This window comes from Colletotrichum godetiae, assembly GCF_030913485.1.
Source record: "Colletotrichum godetiae strain CBS 193.32 chromosome Unknown BDP55scaffold_6, whole genome shotgun sequence".
Taxonomy (NCBI): Eukaryota; Fungi; Ascomycota; class Sordariomycetes; order Glomerellales; family Glomerellaceae; genus Colletotrichum; species Colletotrichum godetiae.
This window is the reverse complement of record NW_026851254.1, coordinates 92,524-115,533: the sequence shown is the minus strand read 5'-3', so window position 1 is coordinate 115,533 and position 23,010 is coordinate 92,524. Positions and strand designations below refer to the sequence as shown.

The window sequence follows — 23,010 nt, the reverse complement described above, 5'->3', positions numbered from 1 at the left end:
TGGTTTTGCTGAATAATGACATTTGTGTGTCAACATACAAAATTGGAGGGTGAGGTTCGCAGGTATCTAAAGGGACCGCCTAACCTGTGCCACATCCTCAGTTGTCCTTGTAATGTCCAGAATGTCGTCGATTAATCATGAGACTTTACCGAAACATGTAGAAACATATTGGAGAGTCTAGGTTGAATCAAAGTGAGCAGAAATTGGAACATAACCAGAGTCTCATCAGGTTATCAGCAAAGGTGGCGATGACACCCTGGGGGTGAATCTAGCGTCTGCAGGACATCCGCTGGTACCTCCACAGCGGTTTAGGTGACATCACAAGACCTCCCTCTACAACCTTCAACCCTTCATTTCGCAACTTGCAAGCATGCGCGACAAAGCAAAATGATTTGCCAAAAGTGCCGCACGCCGCTCAAACTGGATAGTTCCCTTGAAGAATTGAATCCTGCGGCATACGATCTTCTCGTCGGTCAGCATAAGCTTCCCCCAATCCGAAACGGCGCGCGCAAGGCAGCTAACCGAACCAGCCTCTTCCTCACAACAGTCACCCAAGAAGACGCCTTCATCACGGCCATATCACCCGCAAGATGGCCAAAGAAAGGTGCTCTATGACAAGGTCTCGCAAAATGCAGCTTCTGCTACCTTCAAGCGTCATAGCAGCGGGCCATCGAATTCGGCGCAACGAGATTCGACCATGTCCTTCATCTATCTTACCGAATCACAAGTCGCCCAACCGGTGCTCTCGCGACCCGAACCACTGCTATCGAACACGAAAACAAATAGGGGGAACAAAGGCGGACAGAAGATTCCTGATGATCAGCGTGGCGGTAGCAAGGCGCACGAGATAGAGCGGATCAACAAGCTGTTCGAGATCCTCTCCGCGCGATCCGATATCGACCATCCTATCTGCGTTGAGTGTACTGATATGCTCGTAGAAGGCCTTCAGAAAAAGCTAGAGGCTGCGGCGAGGGAGCGCGATGCCTACGTTGGCTTCCTGAAACAAGTGCAGAGCGACCAGCCGAACGAGGAGGATGTCAAAGCACAAGAGGAAGCTCTGAAGAAGGCAAAGCAGGCGGAGACAGACGCCATGGCTGAGTTGTTACGCTTAGAGGAGGAAAAGGCATCCGTGGACGCGGAAATAATTGCTCTAGAGGAGGAATCCCAGCAGCTTGACCACGAGGAAGAGCAGTTCTGGCGCGAGCGCAACACCTTTGCTACCAAGCTTGCCGACTTCCAAAACGAGCGCGACAGCACGAACTCCAGGTTCGACAACGATGCTCAGCTGTTGGAGAAGCTGCAACGATCGAACGTATACAACGACACATTCTGCATCAGCCACGACGGCACGTTTGCTACTATCAACGGGCTACGTCTTGGCCGACTGTCGAACAAGCCGGTTGACTGGCCCGAGATCAATGCAGCATGGGGCCACGCCCTTCTTCTGCTAGTCACAGTTGCCGACAAGCTGGGCTACAAATTCGACGGGTTTGAGCCGCAGCCCATGGGAAACACTTCAAAGATCATTCGGTATGAGCTCCCATCGCCAACAGCCAGTCGCTTAGGATCGCATCGAAACGCACCACCGCCAGCTCCGAAGAAGCACGTCCTGGAGCTTTTCTCTAATGGAGATCTACCTCTGGGATTGACCTTCATGCACCGTAAATTTGATAATGCGATGGTTGCATTCCTTGAGCTCGTGCGGCAGCTTGGTGCTTTCGTGCATCGACAGACGGCAGCTGATGGCCATCCACTTAGCCTTCCCTATAAGATTGAGGGCGACAAGATCATGGATGTGAGCATCAAGCTCGGCATTGCTCAAGACGATGGGTGGACGAAGGCGTGCAAGCTCACCCTTACGTGCTGCAAGTTCCTGCTTGCGCACGCGAGTAACGTGAACACGAGCGCGAGGGCTGCAAATAATCAATAATTATTGCACAAAATCGACGCCTTTAAGGCAGTAATCGGGTCATGGAGTTAAGGGGCTTTCTTGGCAGGTATAGATCAAGCGTATCATTTGGAGTTCACGGTGTATTACTATGAACCATAAGTCACAAGAAGCAGTGCATTCTCTATTTACAGCTCAATATTGGGGCATTGCTTTCAGATGCTCGGAAACAATCGCGTCAGTGATGCAAGGGGACCCGTTTACCGCCGCCGACATCTCAACAGCGTAGGCTCGAGTTTGACCTACCTAGTATGTAGCACAGACATTTCATAACTACTTGGCATTGATTTCGCGATGAGACTTGGGGTGCACTTTTTCGGAAGACGACTTAAACTACGTGACGAAATGGCGAATATCCCCACGTCGCAATCTGACTGCATGCAGCTGGCCAAGTCAGCCTTGGTTCAAGGTTGACGCTTGTTGGCGGCAGTCCGCGGCCAACCAGGCAGCAAGGCGTCCTCACGAAACATAAGCTGCTCGGCTGCCTCAATTGTCTTACACCACGCAACGCACCCATGCAAGCCTAATGCACTGGTCTTTTCAAGCTACCAATCAATCATTTTGCGACCATGTTACTTGCCTAGATGCGGGGTGAATTCTCGCCTTATCTGCTGCTGCACCATGACCTGGCAGGCAAACCCAGGTTCCATTGGCTGCTCAGCCTGCCTGCTGCCGCCCGCCGATGATTCCGAGAGCCGCAAAGAGTCGCGGGGGTTAAAAGAATCGTTTAGTCCACATAAAATTGACTTCCGTTGTGTCTGGCGTCATCTGTTAGCCTGTCTCTCTTTACTCTCATCCTACGACTTGCCGTGTAACATCAAGACTCTCACCTGAAGTACAACTTCCATCATGGGCGGCCAGGCAGACAATGTAAGATTGCTGCAAGATTTCCCCTTCTCAGTTCTTTGCACAAACGAGCTAACAAGATCTAGACCATTGACGATGAAACCGGCTCTACCGTCAGTTTCGAGGAAGTTGACTACAGGCGCGCCGCCAAGAAAAGCCAGGCTCTGGTAGCCAGGGAACGTCTGGAAGAGGAGACACCGTCAGACATCCTATACGTTCTGCAATACTTGGGCATCGGTGGCAAGGTCATCGACAGTAAGCCAACAACAATGATCCCCCTTCCCCGCTGCGCTCTGTTAACATGACCAGGCCGGGAGAGCAGCAATCCATTCAAGGAGATCCCCGACTACGGGAAGAAGGATGGCGAGACCACTCAGCGGACTGTCAATTCCGTGCTCGAGATCGTGACAAAAGTCAACACCAATGCCAAGATCAGACGTGTGCGTCGTCGTAGCTCTCCGCACATTACCTATCCCGACGATGATTACACTTCGGCATCTTCAGACAGCGAGGATGATGAGCGCGCGAAGGCCGGGAAGATTGAGCGCACACAGATGATCATCCACTCGCCGCACCTCATCAACGCATTGAGGGCGGTTGTAGCATATTATCCGCACGTCAATCTTCTAGGAGATACGGTGGCCATTGACGCTCCTTACCGCGTCATCGTACATCATCTCAACGCCCTCAGGCAGTACAGATTCCACCAGCCTGCTGGCCACTCCACGGAGTACGCTCGTCTGACGGCGAACCATATTGATGTTCTTTTGGATTTCATCGACCAGGCTGTCGGAGACTCCATTCGGGCTGAAGAGGAACGTCACCGTCGCAATGTCCCAGTTGCGACCTTCCAGAACTATTGGATGGCCCTCAAGCCAGGCGAGGTCATCTACGTGAACCATGATGACCTCTGGGAGCCCCACGTCATTAGCAGCACTTATCAGGACATCTCTCCGACCGGACGCAACAGTCGCCACTTGCAGGTTGTTGCCTGGGTTCTCGAGATGGGCCACAACCGTATGAATCGAAAGATGTCCCAGTTCACCATCCCTTCGTGGACCGGCGAGCAGATCATCCCTTCGCTGAAGATTATTCCAGCCTTCTTCTTCCAGAATGACCCGCAAGCAATGCTTCAGAAGCAGTTGAGACTTGGCAAGCTGTACTGGGAGCTTCTTCAGCGCCCAACCTATATGGAGTATGACGGAATGCTTGTACAGGCTCAACCTGGATCTCACTCGGGCCCAATCTTCAGCCGTGGCCCATCGGGTTATGTGAGTCTTCTTCCCTGATCCTGTTTACGATTGACAGCAGCTAAACCTCCAACAGATGACGGGGCGAGTGATCTGCGATGCCGAGGGCTTTGGTCGTTTCAACTTTCGCGCACCAGAGAATCGGAACGGCCCCCCGGGCCCGCCGCGTCAAGTGGTACCTCCAGGCATGATGCCTGGCCAACATCATGGACCACCGCCTGCCCAAGACCATCTCCCACATTTCCTTCCACGTTGCGGCTGCCAGGAATGCGCCAAGGAAACCGATCGCACCGACTTGTCACCCTTCGCAGGCTTCGACGACATCAACCCTCTGACGTCGCCGGCCCCTACCTCTGACATCTTCTACATTGCCTGCACCAACATCATCCCAGCCTTCCTTCTCGGCGACCGCCGTTGGGGTCACTTGAACCTCGACCATGTGAAACCCGTCATAACGGACCGTGAAGCCTTCAAGTACCTCGTCCTCGACGACGAGATCAAGATGACAGTCAAGGCCCTCATCGGCAAATTCGCGGCAGCCGAATCCGGCAAAGTCTCACCCTGGGCCAACGACTTCATCAAGAACAAGGGCGAAGGCCGCATCTTCCTCCTCCATGGGGCCCCGGGTGTCGGCAAGACCTGCACCGCCGAGTGCGTCGCAGAGCTGACCAACCGGCCCCTCATCTCCCTCACCTCGGGCGACCTCAGCGTGAATTCGCACAGTGTGGAGCACAACCTCTCCTACTTCCTCGAGCTGGGCCAGCGCTTCGGCGCCCTCGTCCTCCTCGACGAGGCGGACGTCTACCTCGAGCGCCGCCGCGCAAAGGACATTGCCCGCAACGGTCTCGTCTCCGTATTCCTCCGCGCGCTCGAGTACTACCGTGGAGTGCTCTTCCTGACCACCAACCGCGTCCAGGCGTTCGACGCGGCCTTTACCTCCCGCATCCACGTGGCGCTGCACTACAAGAACCTGACGGACGTTGACCGCGAACGTATCTGGGCCAACAACTTTGAGCGCCTCGATAGGGACTCACATGGTCGCGTGCGGGTTGCCGTCGCTACGCGTGAGTACGCCTACGATTCGCGCGACGTGCGCGCTCTGCGGTGGAACGGGCGCGAGATCCGCAATGCTCTTCAGACGGCGCTGGCGCTCGCCGAGAGCGATGCTGCAGAGGAAGGTACCGAACGGATCACTGTTACGGATAAGCACCTGCGGGCTGTGGTCAAGATGAGCCGCGGCTTCAGGGACTACCTTCGTAGTGGGAGTGTCTATGACGGAGAGAGCGAGATCTGCGAGAGCGAGGGAGAAGAGGGCGATATCTACTCTGACTGAGCTTCCGTTTGAGAGCCTCCTGATAGGAATGGGTCGTTGAGCAGCTTTTTCTTACTAGTGTCGGTTGGACTTTTGCCTCGCGGTTTAATTTTTCACGAAGTTGATGACAAGATTGGAATAAACGCTGGACGTCAGAATTGGAGCAATTTGACGAATCCGAGAGTACCGAGAAATTAACAAAAGACCTACATGACTAAAGAACTCTTAGCTTTGCTCCCTCTTCACCATGTGATGTCATGCTATTTACTATTTCTGGACCGGTTTCCCGTTGTAAATTTCCATCAAAGTCCGTGTGAAATCTCAACCCCTATGCCGGGATTCTTTACCTTAAACCTCATCAGCGCGCCTCATACCCACCACTTTGGGCCTTGGGCTACTTGAATCCAATCAAACTACGGATCCAAGGACCTGCATGCAGTATCATTTTGCGTGGGAAGTCTTAGCTTTGGGCGAAGTGACCCGGTGCCATCCCATTAGAATTCCGCTCACTCCTCCTCGCTCACCTTCCGAAATCCATACCCGCCAGCACCAATCTTCATTTCCAAGTCTCAAGCCGTGAACTACCTTGAATGGACTCAGGTATTTCAGTTCAAAACAGGCCTCCACCCCTTCCTCCTCACAAACCCCTCAACACCGCCGTCTCGCAAAACCTCATCTCCCCTCCGACCCGTCACTACACTCCTCTCGACGTCAGGACCCCGAACGTAGAACGGAAATCTCAGCCTCCCGCTATCGTCAACCTCACCAACATTGCCGCCCTCATTGTTTCCTTTACCACCAGCTACGTCGCCACTATCCTTCAAAACCCAGACCCTCTTCCTCCCAACACCTCTCCTCTCAAACCCACACGCCTCCCGATCAAGCGAAAGGTACCACCGCCGCTGATACACACTCCCGACACTATTCTCCGCGCCCCGATACGCATTCGTCCTCCTAACAAACTCGTCCTCCACCTCCCGAATCTCCCTCTCCATAGCCGATAACTTCTTTTCCTCTCCCTCACCAACACCACCGTCGCCGTCAAGCGGATCAGGGACGACATCCCCATCCCCATTAACACCCCCCTCATCACCAGACTCCCCGTCAGAACTAGTCTCAACAACTTCCTTCTTCTTCGTCTGCTTCCCACCACCCCGCCTCTTCTTCCTCACAGGCCTCCCAAGCGACCTCGTGCTCTTCCGCCTCCCCTCCGCGTCCTCCCCCTTGGTAAGCCTCAGATTCAACACATACCTCTCAGGAAGCCGGCTCCCATGCAACCTAACCCGAATCTTCCTCTCCCCAAACGCCCTCGCCAACTTTTCCTGCTCCGTCATACCTCCCTCCTCATCCTTTGCACCCCCCCCATCATCATCATCATCATCCTTCCCGGAATCAGGATCAATAACCGGCCCATCCCCCCCTCCCCTCTCCAAAACCTCAAACCACCCACAATCCCAAACAACCAAACTCCCCGTCCCCCCACTCCCCACCTCAACAACATGATTCCAAAGACAATGCACCCTCGTCTCCGTCGCATTCCGATTCAACCTCGTAGAGTTCGCGTCCCCGGGTAACCCGTACATCACCGCCCAACTCACACTGCTCGTCTCATTCACCTGCAATCGTAAATCATAATGCACCCCCGCGATCGGGTGGTCGTGCTGGTGCACCACAAAGTGCGCGCCCCGCTTCGAACCGGCGTGCGAGAGGAAGAGATCCCGGAAAGAAGCGCGACTGCCGTCGACACCGATGCCTGGTCCTGCGGAGAGGTGTGGTGTGTGCGAGGGGTAAGGGTCGAGGGTATGCTGCGCCAGGTGGGTGAAGAAGTGCGCTGCCGGGTCAGGTTGCGTCATGGCGCCGGATTCCAATGCCGCTGAGAAACTAGTCGTCTCGGGCTTTGGCTTTGGCCTTGGATGAGCTTCAGGCTCAGGCTCGTGTGGTGGTGAATCTTGCAATACAACTGGGTCTCGACTCTGCCCATTGTTGGCCGTACTGCGTAGTGAATGCTCCTCCTCCTCCTCCTCCTCCTCCTCCTCCTCCTCCTCCTTCTCTCTCTTCTGATCTCCCTCTCCGCTCTCATCGACCTTTGCACCCCCTGGCACATCAAGTCTCCATTCCAAGTTGCGTTTCTTGATAAAAGGATTCTCAATGAACCCCAGACTCGGCGGTCGTTTCGACCCCATGGTCTGCCTACCGTGGTTTGATTAAAGGCGTTTATGAAACATTTAGTAGGCGGGGCAACTCAACACCGCCCCCCAAAAAGATTATAGTCTGGTCAAAATGAATAAAGGGGTATCCAAAAGACTATCAAGACATTTTCACAACGTTGACAGAAAGTTGTCGACTTTTAAAGGCCTGTAACATGACTACCGTGGTGTTGTCTAAAGTGACATTGACCACCGAAAGTTGGCATGTCGTTGCACGGACCCCACTTGCTTCCGTCAGCACCCGGCATGTCACAATCATTCCCGGGCCGTCCCCAGATCTACAAAGGTACCGCCATCATCGAAATAATCACAAAACCTGCCAGACAGAAACCATATGAATGGGGCGCCTCATTCAAATGACTATAGAGATATCGCCACATAGCCCTTGTTATACCCTTACAACGCCATGCCATGCAAGCAAATTCGTTCGCGAGTGCAACCTTCGCGCGAGTTTCCGTTACCTCTGTTCCAACCTTTCAAGGCTTGCACCGCCCATCAAAGCTCGCACTATTTGCTTCATTCCCATGTGTTCCAACTAAGCAACGCTTTTCCCCATGTTTCATTGTACAAGACAAGATTCGAACACTCTTACAGTAGCTGGTACCCTCTACGGCTTCTGCTCCACCAGGGTGGGCGCGATTCGTCTCTTCTTGGGCTCGCTGCCCTCTTCCTTCTCACCCTCGCTTACGTCACGTTTTGTTCCGCTTGTTGCTGGACCGGTAGTCGATGCAGCAGGAGTCGGGTTCGTGGTAGCATTGGTCCTCGGCGTCTCTGGCGGCGTAGTGATGGGGACGCCCGTGACCTTGGTGGAGTTGGCAACCGCTATACCGGGCACACTGCCCACAATCAACGAGGGGTTCGTCACCACATTCGATGACTGAGTCGCCACAGACGAGGTAGAGTTTGATCGAGCAGGCGATTGAGGCCGCTGATTGACGAATCCAGCAGGTGGCGGCGACGGGGCTGTAAAAGAGCTCGCCGAGTTTCGGTGATGGTGTCCCGAGCCATTTGGAAATGGAGATGGAGGGGCGAATGCTGAGCTGGGAGCCGGGACCGGAGTGGTTTGATTCGACGTACTCGCTCCTGTGCTTCCAGCAGTCGGGTTCTTGGCAGTGGGCAGATCCCCTTGGTAGATCTGGCCGAGCTCACCGGGCGAGAAAGATAAGGTAGAACAAAATCCATCGGATGATGAAACCAAAAGAGTAAGACCATCGCTTGACCTATACACATAGTTAGCTTCGTCTCAACTCAAGCTGCAGCACATATTACTCACCAAGCCAGGTCAGTGAAAGTCGCGCAATGAAGATTGCTGACGATGCAGATAGGTGTCTGCTGCTGAGAATCGTAAAGAAGAACGGCGTCTTGAGTCGCGACAGCGTAGATCATTCTGTAAGGCAGGGCAAAGGCTGCCTTGGGGCCAGGGGTAGAGGCGCTAGAGTCGGCCTTGTTGGGTGTAGAACTGGACTCGGGGACTGAGGTTGGCGGCGGAGGCGGGTCCATGACCGAACTAGCTGTCATCGGCTTCGAGACTGGTTCAGGTAGTGCCGGAATGGGGTCTTCAGAGGATGATGTATCGATGGTGATGTGCTTAGTCACAGGAGGTGATGTCCGCAACGAGTAAAAGATTGGTGAGCACTTGACCACAACAGAAGGCTTCTTGTGACCAGGCAAGTGCGCAATCGGCGCCTTGTTGATGCCGCCTCTCGTGTAAATGTAGACAGTGTTGGTGACCTCAAATGTTGGCTTCGCATTTCCTTCTGAACTGTGTTGAGTTTGGTATTGGCCAGCTGGAGTAAGTAGAAGACTGCCATCTGGGGTGAAAGTCAAGCGTCGGAAGAAGGATGTGAGAGTCTCATTGGCGTAGAGCGTCGAGTTCTTCATGCCAAGGCCGCCAGAGGGGTGAGGCTTTGGCGATGGCTCCATGGACATGACAGCTGGCAGCGGCATTGATGGAGCCGGAGACGGAGATCGTCTAGATGAGAACGACGACCTCCTGCTGTGGCTAATCACACTGGGAGGATTCATCGGCAATGCAATTGAGGTAGGAGTTCCGGGGGCGGAGGGGACCGGGGATCCTATGGCCTGTTCAACAGTAAGGTGGGTCCTCATGCCGAAGTCAGGAGGTGCAGGGCTGCTAGAGGATATGCGGCGCGGCGGCAAGTCACTCTTGTTATGGCTTGCGATCTTGGAGGGCTTGTCGTCGTGGTTGCCGCTCAGTGTGTGCTGGCCATCCTTATTCTTCAACGTATAGATGTGGACGGATCGATCGGAGGATTGGGTTGCAATGTACTCGTTCAAAGGATCCCACGCAACACCTTGGACGTAATGACTATGCTCGGCAATCTGGCGCACAAGAGTACCTGTCTTTGTTAGATATGAGTGTATGATATGCCATCACTAGCGAGAGGGGAAACATACCAGAGCTGGCATTGTAGATTCGAGCAATGTTGTCCATGCTCCCAATGATGAAATAGGAGCTATCAGGAGACCAGGCAAGGTCATAAATTTCGGATCCGCTAGATCGACACATGTGCTTGGTTCTCCAGGTCTCCTTATCCTCGAGGCCCTCGTTGCCAAAGGCAGGACCGCTGTGTTCGGACATGACCCATATGATGACATTGCCGTCGTCGCCGGCGGAAGCGAGGATTTCGCCTGCACGAGAAAAAAAAAAGTCAGCGAATGCAGGATGAGGCATCTGTCTGGAAATTGGATTCTGACCTTTGGGGGCCCATCGAACAACATTAACTGCCTGCGTATGCTTGCTCAAGGTTGACAAGTAGTCGACCTTCCGATCTTCTCCGTCGCTGTCTACCTTCCAAAGCTGGAGTTCTTGTCAGCATCGCAGCGCAGGGTCACGCGTGGAACCAGGTAGCATGCTCGCCAGATCAGGTGTCTGACGTACTCTCACGTTATTGTCTCCTCCAGCCGTAGCTAGTCGGCCCTTGCCGTTGGGCTCGAAATGGGCCGAGTAGACGGGGGCATTCTGGTCGTGCCAATTGATGATAAGCGGCGTGCTCTTCATCGTGACTGGTTGTGTATACGGCCGTCTCGAGACATGTGCGGGATCGTGGGTGGTCGTAGGGCGGGTTGGTGATGATGGGCGCTCGTACGATGAATGGTTTGTAGGATGGAATACGGGCCGTGCTGGACGTTTCTGAGGACCTTATCGGCGAGTAAAATGCAATCGTCGATTCGAGTCGGGAAGCTTCGTGCGGCGCTCGCGGTGGGATGAGGTTGGATGAGGGGCGGGCAGGCTGAGGAGGTCGAGCTTCTCCTTAGCTCGGCAACAGCAGCTCGGGAGATTGGTCGATGGGCAACAGCTCTTGCAGCAGCGTCGATTTCGCAGCTGCTTAGCGGGAAAGCTCAATGGGCGGATCGGGAGGGTTGGATTGACAGGACGTTTAGTACCGCGTGGAACGACACACGAGGACTTGTATTTTTTGGAATTGTACGGATAGAGAGGAAGGATAAAGAAGGAAAAAGCGAAAATGGGAAATCAATTAAACTTGGCAGGGAATTGTCACGAGGGCGCAAGAATGGATGAAAGGTCGTTCCCGAGCAGGGCAGGGTGGAGTTTGGTGTATGGTTTGGTTCGGCTTGCAGGAGCTCAGACGCCTCCACCGCACGCGCTGTTGCAAGGACAGGAAGGAGCTGGAGTTCCCGTGGCACCCATTGTTGTTGCAATTGCGGCTTGTCAGCCTGTACGGATACCGGGCTGGAGTGTTCCACCACCAAAAACCCCCCCAAGGTTTGACTGTACCTTGGGTGGTGTGGTAGGCTGCTCCAGCCGCTACAGCAACCAGACCTGCAGAGCCTGTCGCAGCTGCAGCGCCCAGCATCGGCATCATTCTAGCTTACTTAGCACCCTAGCGGGCACTGCATCTCGAGAAAATCGAGGAGAACAGCCGTGAGCAGGGAAACGACAGGGAAAATGCTCGCCGTAAGGCGCCCGGGATGTTGCTGTGGCCAATCAGACAGCTCCGTCAGAGAAAGTCTTCGGAGGAGCAACCCACTATTTGGTACGTGTAGCCGCGTCTGATTGGCTACAGCCGTTTCCCAAGATGCCTTTGACTGGGTCTTTGGATTTTGAACAGAGCGTGAATCTTTTCTTCTTCTTTTTTTCTGCTTTTGGTCATCCATATACTATTATCAGAGCAAAGGATGCGTTTGAAGCAAACATCGTTCCCAAATTGCGCAGAGTCAAATCAGGCTGCCAACCTTTTAGTCTCGTTACCGGGGAATAGCCGTCTTTCATCAGCAGACCGACCTGGACTCATCACACAGGGCGCAGAGCTTATCGCATTCGATTCCACCACTTTTGATTGGTTGGAGCCTCATGCGCTGCAAGGTGTTGGGAGGATCGACGCACTCGTGGGCTGGTTTGAAGCAATCGGCGCAACACCTCGAAACGAAGGGACTTTTCTCCCAGATTCCAACGAGAGATGGTTCTCTGATTCAAGCTTACGGGGACTTTGTTGACACTCTCCCCTGTTAACCCCGCCAATTCCCTCTGGTTTCAACTCTGCTGCTGCCACCACTTGCAAACTTCCAATTTCCTACTATGAGCAGCACAGTTCAACTTCTCGTGAAACAAATCAGTCTTGGCTGAAGAAACTCGACATACCTTACTCGTAACCCGTCATTGTACAGCCAAGATATTTACATTTATGTAACCCTAGAAGAACATTAACAATTGCAATTCTGCCCTTGAGCCTCATGCCGGCCGACACTCGTGCCCTAGACGTCTGGTGAGTTCCAGGTTCTGCTGCACCAGTGCACACAGGGCTGAGGCCCCCACCGCCAATGAATGCACGCCTAATGCAAATTGGCTCATTGGGAATTTCCACTTTGTCTCCGTCTTCGAGCCCCATGGAAACTCTCGAGCGCATCGCTTGGCTTTTCTACGTTCCTGCTTCAGCGTAACGAAAGGGCCTCATTTCTAGAACATGCATTTTGCCAGTTTTTTGTTGCCGCCATTGGTTACGTTGAAGAGCTTCAATTTGGCATCTTTTACTTCATGGATGGCTTTTGACAATTTTCCCAGTGCCCCCAACGCATCGTGAATCACTCGCTCTTTCAAACCCCGATTCAGGGAAGAACACTTACAAAGTACTGCTAGTTTGCAGTTCAGACGGCCCGATCCACCGCACCGGCTATCATACCCGAGGTTCAGCCCTGTTTCATTAAGGTAGTTTCGGTTGCAACAGTGAGGAAACCCTCGCAGCGCCCGTACCTAGCACGGAACGAATGGAGGTTGGCAGAGTATTAGCAATGGCTTGCAAATCTCAGTCAATTTCAATCGTTGGATTAGGCGTGAGGTGCATTGAGTTGCCATCCATCTCAGCAAATGCCAATACCAGTCATACCGTCGGGAGAGCGTTCGTCCGTTTGAGTCAAACCATGACAGACAACTTCCCCCTCTGCTTCACCTTTCGTAACCACTTTCGTGACACTACATCACCAAAAAGCAGGTTTCATTAACTAACGGACCCCAAATGAGCTGCATCAACAACCGCCGCCGACATCGCCAAGAAACCTGCACCGCGCCGGCGGTGAGGAAAAGAGGTGGGCAACGCAGCACTGCAGGCTTCAAAGTTCGCCGGCTCACCCAATCGCAGTGTTAAAAAGAGGTTCAGGAACCTCAAATCGAATCGCGGCTGTTACACCGCGCCGGCATTTCGCGCGCATTGTATACCGCAAGATGAGATGTGGGCAATTTTTCTTTAGGATAAGCCGCCCGCCCCCTCGGCGACTTTCGTCTACAGGAGAGAAAAGAGGCTGCATATCGCCTTCGTTTCTTTTTTTCGCCGACAAGACTCACTCGCCCGAATGATGTGTGAGTTGTAACACACAAGACCAGAAAAAGTTGGCCCGCCCGTCTTATGTCACCAAACATTTGCGTTTCGAAACGTTCAAATCGCCCGCGTGTTTGATATGCAGTATCTTACCTAAGGTCCAGTCTCTCACAGTCACAGCCCGCTTCCAGCCCACATGCCGAACGTTCGCAGGTGCATCATCATGAGTCGGGTCGGACAACACCTCAAGTTCATGCCTGACTGAGAGAAAAGATGGAAGGAAACGAAAGAATGGCAATGACGACGGCGAATTAGATCCATAAGCGGCCAATTTGTCGTCGGCTACCAGATCCAACCCAGGCAAAAGCCCCGGTGCGGGGAGGGGGGAGGATGGCAGTCTTGGCAAGGCAGCAAAGTCCCCGAGTAGCCGCGTCTTTTTCCAACGACACTCCATCCCGTCATTCTTGGATGAAGGCGAGCAAGAAACGCCAGAAGTCCTAGGATCATCATGTTGAGAATGGAAGGTCTGCTTATCCTGCTGATAAAGAGCTCACGGGATCGAAAGACGAGAGATTGGGATGAGGGTCGTATTCTGCGGCACAGTACTTTGTTTCTCATCTCTTTCCGCATCCTTTTGGTGCAGTCAGCACCTTGCAATGTGCCATTGTCATATGGCAAAGCTCGCCGGCGAAAATAAGGACAAGGTAGAAATGTGATAAGAGTGCAGGTAGCAGGGCGGGCAGTATGGGAAACCGAGCGCAGGTAAGCGAGATGGTGTGTCAGCGGCTGCCTGGACTTTGAGACCCTCTTTTGACTCTTGTGGCAGGTTCGAGGGTTAGGTGAGTAAAGTACGTTCATCGGCGATTCAACAGAGAAAGAAAGAACGAAATCCACGAACAGCAAACCCATACTTTTTGATCATGCGTCATTGATCCTGCCTCTTTGCCGCTACAGGCTACATATAAGTAGATTCCTTCCGACATGTACCCTAAGGTACATGGACACGCGGAGAGAACTACCTACAGCAGCCAGATAACCACACGCAACAGGACCAGACCAATCTCCCAAGACTCCGAAGTGACGACGAATCTCTAAAGGTCGAGTTGCAAGTTGCAAAAAGCGCTAGTGGATTAACGACGGGTCACGGAAGGAGAAGCAGAGAGCAAGAGCAGTCAGCATTTAGCGGACGGCAGGAAAGCGGGAAGCGGGAAAAACGGTTCCCATCACACGACTCGAGGGTAAACCAACTGGCAAACCTTTTAGGCCTGGGCCTGGGCTGGCTGGCGTGGGACCTACAACCCATGATTTGCTAGTCTGACCGCCCTTCCCAAAACCCCCCCCCCAGTTCACCTACCTAGGTTCCATTCAACCTCCGCCATAATCCATCATCCATGAACGATATGCTGCGGCGCAGTCCCGCCCATGCAAATTAGAGCCTCACCACCTGGCATCGCGCGCCCCTCTCCAAACTCTCCTTCCTAATCCAGTACTATGACTGGACTTTGTGAGTCTTTTTGAGATTACGGATACCAAGTCTCGGATTCAGCTTTGACCAGAGGAACCGGCTGGTCGGCAGGCAAGGGACAGGCGGGGGGTTGCATGCTTTCTTTGATTCGAGATCATGACGGATGACGCATCAGTCAAGTTTGGCCTCGATCCGACCGGCTGGAACAGGGCACAATTACCACGTCGTACGAATATGCCATACGCCATTCATACTCTACGCCCAAGCAATTGAAGAGATAAGATCAGAAAACAATGAAATCGACCCTCGATTGATGACAGAATACGGGGTTCGTGCCAGGATAGCAACCCAGCGAGGCGGGCGGATGGGGGTCTTCTACCTAGGAATCTACCTAACGTAGGCGCGTCGATGAGGAGAGCTGCAACTTTTTTTTATTTTATTTTGCAGGCATGCGCATAAGGCCCTGTTAGTGCAGGATGACTGCATTGGGGCTAATGCATTAACAAGGTACGTCGACGGCGAGGCTCACCCCCTTCTGTTTAGTTTGGTACGAGTATTCCCACCTCCGCCTTGCTCCCCTTCTTCTCTTCCGATTCTGTTTCCTCGGTTCCATTGCTGCGGCTTGCGTGCTTGAGGTAGGTACATACATGGGTCAATCAGTCCTTCACCTGCGGCCTGCCAACCACCCACAGAATGGACAAGCAAGAAAGCGTGCTAGGCCACCCCGGGCCGCCGTATCAGCACCAAGGGTCCACGAGAGGAACTTCTGCCAAGTTGAAACTCCACACCCGCCCGCGCCACCCCTCCATCTGGCATCGCTTGGATTTTTTTCAATTGAACTGATCTGCCAGACTGCCACATCTGGCTTGTCCCTGACTCCCTGTGGTGTCCCTTCTTCCCGCCGATGAGTCAAACGGCGAAACGGCGTTGTCGGCCAACCACCGCACCCGGAGCCGACATGATGGGGGGACCCTCGAGTCTCGACATGGTTCATGGATTACAGCGCAGTTGCGGTGGTAGCATGACGAACGGGTGCCAGACGTCAATTTTGCGTATACCTCAAGGGCGTATTTGACGGAGCTAACGTGTCCCATCGGCTACATCTGCCAGCGCGTAATAGCTGGTGGTGTTTTGATGCCTCAAAGTTATGCCATCATCATCGTCGTCGTCGTCGTCGTTGTCGTTGTCGTCGACGTTAGCTGCCTAGGGCCCGACTAGGCGACAGCGTCACGCCCGCGTCTGAGGCACCCGGCGCATGTCGGATAATCTGCAAAGACGCGGCAGAGTGATGCAGGTCGAGGTCCCGCGCAGTAGGGCTTGAGGCAGGTCAAGGATGGCACATGACGATGCGGATGGCGAGATCAGAGTTGGATACCCGAGTGCATTGCAAAGTGGGGGGTTCAAGAAGGTGCTGTGGTGGTGGTGGTGAACTGTGATTCCGTGAAGCGCATTTTTGTGGTGGATTGGAAATGAAGATGGAGGGGGGATCATGGAAGGGATCCCAGTGCACGGTGCACGACAAGCCCCATCATCCCAGTCAGCCGAAAAGGCGGCATCGCAGGGGACGGGGGATGCGCGCGCACGCCGTCGCCGTCCACTGGCCGGGGTGTGTCATGGTGTGTGGTGTGTGGTGTCCTGCCGTGTCCACCTGAACTGAGTCTTGTCTTTCCGGATTCCTAGATCGAAAAAACATGCCAACTGCGAAATGCGAAATGCAGCACGCTATCTTGGTCCACTGGCCAATGGCATCAGCGGCTTGCAACCAGGCAGGCAGCATTGAGGGCGTGTGTCAGTGTGGGATGTCTGGGGGTACGGAGTAGAGCCGTAAGCTTCATGAGAAATGCCTACCAACTTACCAAGTAGGTACTCCGTAGAAAATGAATGGGATGGGTAAGCAAGACGCGGAAGCAGAGGCGGCTCCTCTTTCCTCTCCTTGCCCGTCCCTACCTTGCCAATTGCCTAGGGCAGTACCTATTACTCAAGGACGATGGTAGATTTCTCTCTGACCTCCTCTCTCTCTTCCTCTCATCCCATTGGGACTGACGTTTGACTCTTCCCCCTTGATCATTTTTCTTCTTAAATCCTGAGGCTTCCGCTTTTCTGGCGTCCGTTCAATCTTGGCTTCTCCGTTCCGCCGTTCTTCCCCCCCTTCCCTTTGAACCCCCCCCTCCCCCGCCGTTCTCCGTCCCCGTGTGTCTCCAATTCCTCGCTGCCGTACCGCACCGCACCGAAAACCCGCGCATGGTTGAAAAAGGCGCGCGCAGAGACCAGCGACACCGTCAGCGACGTCAGCGAAACGAAGCTTGGAGACCGCGACACCCCCACCGGCTCCGTATCGGCGCCCACTAAGCCGAACCACGCAATCCTCTTCGTTTCCTCAGTGTTTCCTCAGTGTTTCCTTCGCAATCGCTATTATTTTCCGACGAGGAAAAGTCCCATCCATCCGTCCCCGGCATTTCCCTCCAGACAGTCGGTGAAACCTGCGACTAGCGCAAACAATCCGTGTTTCTTCGAACCCGGCCCGCCATCCGAATTGGAGAAGCCGAAAGCAGAACTACCCGACGTCAGCACTCTTTTTTCTCAGCGGTGCTGAGTGCCTTACTCGAGTTACCCGATCTGAGAGCTTCAGAGGAAACTGAACAGTCCTTGCCAATTTGGAACTGCGTCTCCAGAAGGCAGCAGCTTACAAACCAACTTGGACCTCACTGTGGATCTTCCGACCGGCTCTTCGCCCGTTTTTTTTTTCTTTTCTTAAATCCGCCACACTAACAAAAGCGCATCGTACGCCGCCGCTTGCCCGTTTTCCAAACACCAACTACGGTCAATTCTCAACCCCAGAATTCGACCTGTGGAATCAAGTCATTCAGGCTTCTCACCCACACTTTGGTGCCATCATGCAAGATGAATCACTCTTGTTCATAGAGGCCGGAGCTGCTTTGGGCGTGATCGCTCTCACCTCAGTCCCGGCCCTTACAGGACTCGCCCAACAACTTCGGTCCCGCAAACCCAAGGACCATTTCTACGAAGACAAGGACGGGAAAGCAACCGCCGAGTCATCTGCCGCCTTTTCCAACCGCTGGCCCAAAACCTTCATCTTTTTATTCGCTTTCTTGGGTTTGGCCGTCTCATTGGCAAACTCCATCCTGGCAACGCTCTCCCTTCATACCGGTAAATACGATAGTTTGTTCATTGCAGAATGGCTCTCCACTGGTATTTCGGTATGCGAATCTCCTCTTAGCGGAGCCTCCTTTGGTTGAATGCTGACATGAAACAGATCCTTTTGGCCTTCCAAGCCGTTGCCATCGCCGCTTCAAATGACTCTGTCCAATCCTACAGCCTCGGTTTATGGCTTTGGCTTTCCGGTTTGATCTACGCTGCCGTCCAGATCTTGCAGGACACCAAGGTGTTTGATGAGCTTCTTTCCAACAACCCCGTTTCTTTCGGCCTCAAGATTGCGAGCCTGGTTCTCACTCTGGGTCTCATTGTGACGAGCGTCGCTCTGCCTAGGAGACCGGATGTCTACTTCGAGGGCAAGATGGTCGACCGCCTCAGGACGGTTCCTGCCTACAGCCGCTTCACCTGGGGCTGGTGTAGCGGAATCATCGACCTGGCCACCAAGAAGAAGGACCTTGATGCGTCTGACCTGCCCAAGCCGGACCACTGGACCCGTTCCGAAGACTCGGCTGCGTCGTGGAAGTCGTACAACTTCAAGCCCGAGGCTAACCTGTGGTGGTCCATCATCTGGGCCTACCGAGTGCCCCTGGCCGTCCAATGGTCCATTGCCATCTCCAAGGCATTTTTGAGTCTTGCCCCTTCATGGATCACGCTTCAAATTCTTGAGACCCTCCAACGTAGAAAGCCCGGTGAAGATCTTCCTGCCGATATCTGGATTCTGGTCTTCTGGCTTGGTCTGGTCATTTTGGCCGATGCTTGGGTTGAGGCGACCATGTTCTGGCTGTCTTGGGCCGAGCTCTGCATTCCGCTCAGAGGCGCTCTCTCTGCCCTCATCTTTGAGAAGTCGATGCGAAGGAAGAACGTCAAGGCGGCTTCCAAGCAGGAAGCTGAGGAGAAGGATGATAAGGCCGATGCAAAGGATGACAAGAAGAAGAAGGGCGATGAAGAAGAGGCCGAAGATGACAACGTGCTCAAGTCGAAGCAAGCCATCATCAATCTGATTGGCGTCGACGCAAAGCGCATTTCCGACTTCGCCGCCTTCCAGTTCCTCTTCCCGTCTAGCGCTGCCAAGCTCCTCGTTGCCATCTGGTTCCTTGTTTACTTGCTTGGCTGGGGACCCCTCGGTGCCGGACTGCTCGCGTGGGCTATCCTCCTTCCCATCAACTTCTCGTACGCCAAGGTGTACTCCAAGGCGCAAGATAAGCTCATGAAGATTCGTGATCAAAAGTTGGCTGTGGTCAACGAGGCCCTCGTAGGAATGCGCCAGATCAAGTTTTCCGCGCTTGAGCCTCAGTGGGAGAAGCGCATCCTGGCTATGCGAGAGAAGGAACTGGGTGCCCTGTGGCAGGTTTTCAAGGGTGACACTGTGCTCTTCGGCATGTGGATTACCAGCCCTATTGCCCTGGCCGCTGTTTCCCTGGCTGTGTATGCATGGCTCAACGGCACTTTGATCCCATCTGTTGCCTTTGTCAGTATCGGTGTCTTCAAGAACCTCGAGGTCACCCTCGCCGTCCTTCCCGAGCTCATCACCGATGTCATCGACGCCAACATCTCTGTCAAGAGAATGCAGGACTACCTGAACGGACCCGAGAAGACCAAGACAGTGACCGAGGGATCTGATGTGGCCTTTGAGAACGCTACTATCGCCTGGCCCGTCGATGACGAGGTCAAGGACGAGGACAGGTTCATCCTTCGCAACGTCGATGTCACCTTCCCTGCTGGCGAGCTGTCTGTGATCTCTGGTAAGACTGGTACCGGTAAGAGTCTGATGCTGGCCGCCGTTCTCGGCGAGTCAGATCTCTTATCGGGTACAATCTACGCACCGAAGCCTCCCTCGCTTAACGAGAGAAACGACGACAAGGCCAACCGTGGCAACTGGATTATCCCGAGCAGCATTTCTTTCGTCGGTCAGATTCCATGGATCGAGAATGCCACACTCAAGAGCAACATTCTTTTCGGACTCCCCTTGGATGAGGAGAGGTACAACCAAACGATTGAGGCTTGCGCTCTGAAGAAGGATTTGGAGATGCTCGCGGATGGTGACAAGACCGAGTTGGGAGCCAACGGTATCAACCTCAGTGGTGGCCAGAAGTGGCGTCTCACCCTCGCCAGAGCCATCTACTCCCGTGCCGGCATTCTTGTCCTCGACGACATTTTCTCCGCTGTTGACGCCCACGTCGGCCGCCACATCTACGAAAAGTGCCTCACTGGCGAGCTCTGCCAGGGCCGAACCCGAATCCTCGTCACCCACCACGTCGCCCTCTGCGAGCCCCGGACCAAATTCATCGTTGAACTGGGCGACGGCACTGTTCAGCACTCTGGTTTCCTGTCCGAGCTGACTGAGGATGGAACGCTGCAGATGATCAAGAGCCACGAGCAGTCGTCCCAGGAGATTGCCGATGAGGAGGCCACTGCCGTCAACTCGGAAGAGGCTTCTGATGTCGGGATCCCCGAGGTTGCCGAGCTCAACGGAGATGGTGGCATCTTGAAGAAGGTGCCCTCCAAGGCTGCTCGTGCGTTTGTCGAGGATGAGGCTCGCGAAAAGGGCTCCATCAAGAAGCATGTCTACGCTGCGTACTTGAGCCAGAGTGGTGGCTTGCCCTGGTGGGGTTTCGGTTTCCTTCTCTTCGTCATCTACCAGTTCATCGTCATTGGTAAGTCCCCTTTGTATGATAGTTTGATGTACATGGCGCTAATAATTGAACAGGACGGTCATGGTGGCTTCGCATTTGGACCGGCACATCAGAGCAGTCCATCAAGACCTTCAGCCAGCAACCGCAACACCAATACGCCTATGCCTTCACCCTTCAACACAGCGAGCTTCACGTGCCGTCTAATCAAACCGTCAGCATCAACATGGACAAGGACACCATGTTCTACCTGGGCGTCTACGTCGGTATTTCGGCCTTCTCTGCCATTCTCGGCACAGGCCGCTTCTTCTACTTCTTCGTGATGAGCTACAAGGCTAGTCGACGCATGTTTGAGGGCATCACCAGAACCGTGCTCCGCACCCCGCTCCGATGGCTCGATACCGTTCCCACCGGTCGCGTGCTGAACCGCTTCACCGCCGATTTCAACGTTATCGACAACAGGCTCGGCATGGATCTCTCTGGCGTCTTTGGCGCCTTCCTCAGCGTCATCGGAATTTGCGTCACCGCCTTCTACGTTTCGCCGCTCATCATCCCCTTGGCCTTCATTCTGCTCCTCATCGCCGTCTGGATCGCGATGCGCTACCTTGCCGGCGCCAGACCCGCCAAGAGACTCGAAAGCACGACAAAGTCGCCCATCTTTGACCTCTTCGGCTCCACGCTCGTCGGCATGATGACCATTCGCGGCTCCGACAAGGCCCAGACGTACATTGATTCCATGTACACCCGCCTCGACGACTACGCCATGGCCTCCTGGCATCTGTGGCTCTTCAACCGCTGGATGGGCTGGCGCATGTCGCTCATCGGTGCCATGTTCTCCACCACCGTCGGCTTCGTCGTTCTCGGCAGCCCCTCGATGGGCGCCGCCCTCGCTGGTTTCACCCTCTCCTTTGCGCTCGAGTTCTCGCAAGCCATCGTCTGGTCTATCCGCCACTACGCCAACATTGAACTCGACATGAACGCCGCAGAGCGCGTTGTCGAGTACTCGGATCTCAAGACCGAGGACCAGGGCGGCGTTGAGCCTCCCGCGACCTGGCCCACCGAGGGCAAGCTGGAAGTCAAGGACCTCGTCGTGAGCTACGCCGAGGACCTCTCCCCCGTCCTCAAGGGCCTCACCTTCAGCGTCAAGAAGAACGAGCGCATCGGCGTCGTCGGCCGCACCGGAGCCGGCAAGTCCTCCCTCACCCTCGCCCTCTTCCGCTTCCTCGAGGCCCGCTCAGGCAGCATCTCCGTCGACGGCGTCGACATTTCCAAGATCAAGCTCCACGAGCTCCGCTCCCGCCTCGCCATCATCCCCCAGGACCCCGTCCTCTTCTCCGGCTCCGTCCGCTCCAACCTCGACCCCTTTGACAACCAGACCGACGCCGACCTCAAGGACTCGCTCCAGCGCGTGCACCTCGTCGACTCGAACCCCTCCACGCCCGGCGAGCCCTCCTCGAGCGCGACGCCCTCCGTGAACGACCAGCAGAAAAACGTCAACGTCTTCCGCAACTTGAACTCCCCCATCTCCGAGGGCGGCGGCAACCTGTCGCAGGGCCAGCGCCAGCTCCTCTGCCTCGCGCGCGCCATCGTCTCCCGCCCCAAGGTCATGGTCCTCGACGAGGCCACCTCGGCCGTCGACATGACGACCGACGCACTCATCCAGCGGTCGATCCGCGAGGAGTTTAACGACTCGACGCTGATTGTCATTGCCCATCGATTGAGCACGATTGCGGATTTCGATCGCATCTTGGTCCTGAGCGACGGCGCTGTCGCCGAGTACGGTAGCCCGCAGGAGCTGTGGGGCAAGGATGGTGGTGTGTTTAGGGGTATGTGCGAGGAGAGCGGTGAGAAGGAGAAGTTGAAGAATATCATCTTTTCTTAGATTGGGTTTGAGAAAACGTCTACGGACAATACGGGAAATTTGAATTTTGGAAAGAGAGGGATATATAACATGGATCTGGTGGTGACGAGATGGTAAGAATTTCGTCGCGTTGCGCGTTGATTTGGCTTTTGAATCGTTGTACCACTTGTTTGGCGTCTCTTTGTTTTTTGAGATTGAGTTTTATTATTTCTTTCTCAAGGTTTTCATACGAACCTGTCTGTCCGATGAGTGGAAGAGAAAGAGAGAAAGAGAGAGAAGGAAAAAGAAAAGGAGGAGAAAAAAATGTCTTGAAAAGGACGGTATAAAAAGTAACGGGACTGTTTAGAAACAAGTGCCCCCATTATTCGAATGGAATATAAACCCGGATGAGAACACTTTTTTTAGTCTTAATGCTGTGCAAAAGTGTTTGGCTTGAAAAAATACGAAAGGGAAGAAAACAGATTGGGGGGTCACAAAATGAAAAATAAAAAGAGAAGACTGTTATAGCGCTTCACTTAACGC

General features: G+C 54.1%; 5 protein-coding genes across 5 annotated transcripts; 3 read left to right on the top strand and 2 right to left on the bottom strand.

Moving 5' to 3' along the window:
- Positions 1-387: 387 nt before the first annotated feature.
- Positions 388-1,930, top strand: BDP55DRAFT_724715 (autophagy protein Apg6; the record flags this gene model as incomplete). The annotated part of the gene is made up of 2 exons (XM_060578924.1): positions 388-472; positions 531-1,930. The coding sequence occupies 2 exons, from the start codon at positions 388-390 to the stop codon at positions 1,928-1,930; spliced, it is 1,485 nt and encodes a 494-aa protein (XP_060433822.1).
- Positions 1,931-2,364: 434 nt separating this feature from the next.
- On the top strand, positions 2,365-5,472 carry BDP55DRAFT_339728 (ATPase). Its single transcript, XM_060566909.1, has 4 exons — positions 2,365-2,818; positions 2,881-3,049; positions 3,104-4,065; positions 4,121-5,472. Exons 1-4 carry the CDS (start codon positions 2,798-2,800, stop codon positions 5,375-5,377), a joined length of 2,409 nt encoding a protein of 802 aa, XP_060433821.1. The 5' UTR covers positions 2,365-2,797; the 3' UTR covers positions 5,378-5,472.
- A 107-nt stretch (positions 5,473-5,579) lies between these two features.
- On the bottom strand, positions 5,580-6,775 carry BDP55DRAFT_649748 (uncharacterized protein). Its single transcript, XM_060573929.1, has one exon. The coding sequence runs from the start codon at positions 6,688-6,690 to the stop codon at positions 5,962-5,964; it is 729 nt and encodes a 242-aa protein (XP_060433820.1). The 5' UTR covers positions 6,691-6,775; the 3' UTR covers positions 5,580-5,961.
- A 1,390-nt stretch (positions 6,776-8,165) lies between these two features.
- On the bottom strand, positions 8,166-10,693 carry BDP55DRAFT_339690 (WD40-repeat-containing domain protein). The gene is made up of 5 exons (XM_060566908.1): positions 10,466-10,693; positions 10,282-10,384; positions 9,982-10,215; positions 8,837-9,923; positions 8,166-8,783 (listed from the first exon to the last, which is right to left on the bottom strand). The coding sequence occupies exons 1-5, from the start codon at positions 10,583-10,585 to the stop codon at positions 8,171-8,173; spliced, it is 2,157 nt and encodes a 718-aa protein (XP_060433819.1). The 5' UTR covers positions 10,586-10,693; the 3' UTR covers positions 8,166-8,170.
- Positions 10,694-17,717: 7,024 nt separating this feature from the next.
- Positions 17,718-22,509, top strand: BDP55DRAFT_724711 (ABC transporter; the record flags this gene model as incomplete). The annotated part of the gene is made up of 3 exons (XM_060578923.1): positions 17,718-18,041; positions 18,098-20,651; positions 20,705-22,509. The coding sequence occupies 3 exons, from the start codon at positions 17,718-17,720 to the stop codon at positions 22,507-22,509; spliced, it is 4,683 nt and encodes a 1,560-aa protein (XP_060433818.1).
- Between the last annotated feature and the right edge of the window lie 501 nt (positions 22,510-23,010).